Source organism: Gossypium hirsutum, chromosome A08, assembly GCF_007990345.1.
Source record: "Gossypium hirsutum isolate 1008001.06 chromosome A08, Gossypium_hirsutum_v2.1, whole genome shotgun sequence".
In the NCBI taxonomy this organism is placed as follows: domain Eukaryota; kingdom Viridiplantae; phylum Streptophyta; class Magnoliopsida; order Malvales; family Malvaceae; genus Gossypium; species Gossypium hirsutum.
Genome location: NC_053431.1, coordinates 3,408,527 through 3,411,844, shown reverse-complemented (window position 1 = coordinate 3,411,844; position 3,318 = coordinate 3,408,527). Strand labels below are relative to the sequence as shown.

At 36.6% G+C, this 3,318-nt stretch overlaps 1 protein-coding gene across 2 annotated transcripts; it reads right to left on the bottom strand.

Annotated features, from left to right (window-relative positions):
• Positions 1–486: 486 nt before the first annotated feature.
• LOC107926278 (ADP,ATP carrier protein 1, mitochondrial-like) lies at positions 487–3,102 on the bottom strand. 2 transcript variants are annotated; one of them, NM_001399853.1, is made up of 4 exons: positions 2,967–3,102; positions 1,596–2,092; positions 1,131–1,502; positions 487–1,018 (listed from the first exon to the last, which is right to left on the bottom strand). In NM_001399853.1, exons 2-4 carry the CDS (start codon positions 2,085–2,087, stop codon positions 722–724), a joined length of 1,161 nt encoding a protein of 386 aa, NP_001386782.1. In that variant the 5' UTR covers positions 2,088–2,092; positions 2,967–3,102; the 3' UTR covers positions 487–721. The 2 variants fall into 2 exon arrangements, with proteins under 2 accessions (NP_001386782.1, NP_001314189.2); NM_001327260.2 differs by having other exon boundaries at positions 1,596–2,088; positions 2,967–3,038.
• Between the last annotated feature and the right edge of the window lie 216 nt (positions 3,103–3,318).

Here is a 3,318-nt window from a genome sequence, read left to right as displayed (position 1 = left end):
ATTAATTTACTAATTTATTAAAATAAAATAAAAATATACAATTTAACTCCTACAAATAAAAATCTCCATGAAACATAAGGTTGTCTAATCCGGTTGAAGTCACATTTGACAAAAGCGCACAACAGTAAAAATATTACAACTGAGTTTTATATATATAATATTTAAAAGCAAAAGCAAAGATTAGTTAGTTAACCCAAAATGAAACCATCGTTTTCAGCGTGGATGATAAGTTAAATTTAATATAACAAAAATATACATTCTCTAATATCACTACTTTATTCTTTTCATAATATAAAATACTAATTTCACACTACTTTATTTTATTCCTATTTCATACTATAAATTCTCTATCAAATCAGTTTACAAATCAACATTGTGCATCAAGACAACAAATATCATCATATAAATTCATTTCAGTAGCCAGCCAAAAGCATAAAATTAACTTCCATGGATGGTTAACCAAATTTCAACCTGAAACTTCAGATATAAATAAAACATCCATCACTTCATTTCTTAAAACCAAACCAAAAATCCGAGATGGGTAAATCAAAATTTCACATCCCAAATGTAAAAATCGTTTAGGGAGTAACTTCCCCCCCTAAATCTGAATTATTAATGATTTTTTTTTTGCCGAAATAAATTTCTCAATGTGTCGAGCTTTTCATCGCCATCTTTAGAACCTAAAACATAACAAAAGAAGGGAGATAGTACCACCCTATATTTAAGCACCACCGGATCCGTACTTCTTTCCGAAAACAATGAGCTGCAACTTGTCGTATCCAGCGAGCACACCAGCACCGGCAATGGCACGAAGGATGTTAGCTCCAGCACCCTTGAATAGAGACTTGCCACCTTCGTTTTTCAAGATCTGAGAGAAGGCATCAAGCGAGCTCTTGTATTTGACAGCTTCACCAGAAGTCATCATCATTCTTCTACGAACAGTGTCAATTGGGTAAGATGCAAGGCCAGCACCATTTGTGATGAGCCAACCAAGAGCAAAGCTAGCGAAGAAACTATCCTGTAATTATCGAAAGGTAACAGAGAGCAAGATGTCATTACAACAAAAAAAATATAGCTTAAGTAACAAGACAATATATATAGTTGTATCAAATAACATCCTGCATACTAACCTGCATGCTTCCAGTCAAAAGCACCGGCTTCAGAGAGTCGTACATTCCAAAATATAGACCACGGTAAACAATGATTCCAACACATGAAATGTTGAAACCACGGTAAAGCCCGGCAATACCATCAGATTTTAGGGTTTTCCTGTAGACATCAACAAGCCCGTTGAATTGTCTCTCTCCTCCCTTCTTTGCAGCCTTTGCATCATTTGCAAGACGAGTTCGAGCATAATCCAAGGAGTAGACAAAGAGAAGGGAAGAAGCACCAGCTGCACCACCAGATGCCAAGTTCCCAGCAAACCATTTCCAGTAACCATCTCTGTCTTTCTTGAAGTTGAAAAGCCTCTTGAAGTAATCCTTGAAGGCAAAGTTCAAGGCCTGTAGAAAAATGAACAAAGGAATAAGTATGAAACAAGAGCAATAAATATAATCGAAAGAAAATGTAATATATAAAAAGTTAGAATTGCTAACCTGAGTGGGGAAATAACGAATAACATTGGCAGTGTTTCCTCTCCACAAAGAACCAAATCCTTCATCCTTGATTGTTCGCTTGAAACAATCACCAATACCCTTGTAAGGTTCAGAGAGCCTTCCACTTTTGATCATTTCATCTTGGTTCTGAATCAAAAGCTTAACACGCTCAATTGGTGCAGCAGCTGTTTTTGATACAGCAGCAGAAACTCCACCCATGAGGAAATCAATGGCAAAGCTGGCAAATCCTTTCTCAGCAGGGGCTTGAACGCAAATAGCTGAAGCTGTTGATGGAACCATAGACAGGTCTCCACAAGCCCGGACAGGATACTGCAGTGCAGCATTGGAGTAATTGCCATATGCAGCACGCCTTTGGTATAGAGCAGGACTCCTGAAAGACCCATTATAACCTTGAAAATCTTGAGAATGGCTAGAACGAAGGAGCTGGCCTGCTACCTTCTGCATGACAGATGGGTGTTGAACCTGATCCATTCTGACTTCATTGAAAGAAAGAAAATGAGCACATGAACACACAGAATAGAATGAAAAGAAATGCATATTAATTGTCAACAATGAAACAAAGCCAGATGTAAGATCATGGATACAAAAATGTTATAGCCAAGAAAAACAAAATATAGAAGACATCAAATCGAAGCTCGGTTTTATTTTAACAAGAAAGAGTAAACCGTGCAAAAAGGCATACTAAGGGGATATGCCGCAAGATTGGAACATCTCATCAAGAACAACATATTACTAGAAGTAAAAACAAAAGGACATACAAAATTGAAACACAGATACAATAACATAATCAACGCGGCAATTTTAAGCAGAAACCATAAAATAAATACCATATAGAACAGTAAACAATAATCTAAAATGCACTGCATGTATAAGCATATCAACTTTTTTGAATTTATGCAAGTAATTTCAGTAAGGGATATTACAAATAAATACATATATATCTTGCCTCGTATTGAAGTTTGAAAAGGCAGAAAACAGAAGCTGATCTGAAGGTAGTGAAAAATGATCAATTTTCTTGAGTGAAAAAGGAGACTCTCTAAAAGTGACGGAAATCAGTGGATCTAAAATTTCAACAAGTGAGAGTTGGATACAAACCAAACAGATTCTCACACTACCGATTTGCAACCAAAAGCAGTAAACACCAATAGATCTAACGAATCAAGCGTAAATTTCAAGAAAAAAACAATATATACACGATAGATCAGATCGAACGTAGGCAAAACCATTTCAAACATAATCAGAATGAAACAGTGATGAACTAGAACAGATTGAAGCTAAAAGTAGAACATCAGATTCAGATCTGATATTTGCTTAAAAAGTTTATTATTGAAAATTTAGAGAAATTGTTACCTTTGGAGCGTGATTAGCTGATGCGATAGATTCTTGGAAGTCTCCGCCTATTCGCTCTGCGTTGAGAGAGAGATTTATGGAGAGGAGACGAGAGGCTTTGAAAAGAGCGCAAGTCTGCTGGCCGCACTTCCCTTTTTATTGGGTTTATAAAAACTACAGTGCAAGTGGGAGAGACTAGGGCAAGGAGGGCACGCCGCTTACGTCACGTGCCGATATGGACGGTAACAAAAGCAGCGTGCGATAATTTGTTTGGAATAAAGTAAACGTTTGGTCCCTGGATTCGGTAAAATTTATCATTTTAGTCCCTGAATTTAATAGTTTTTCTCCATTTGGCTCCTGAACTTGAATTTCT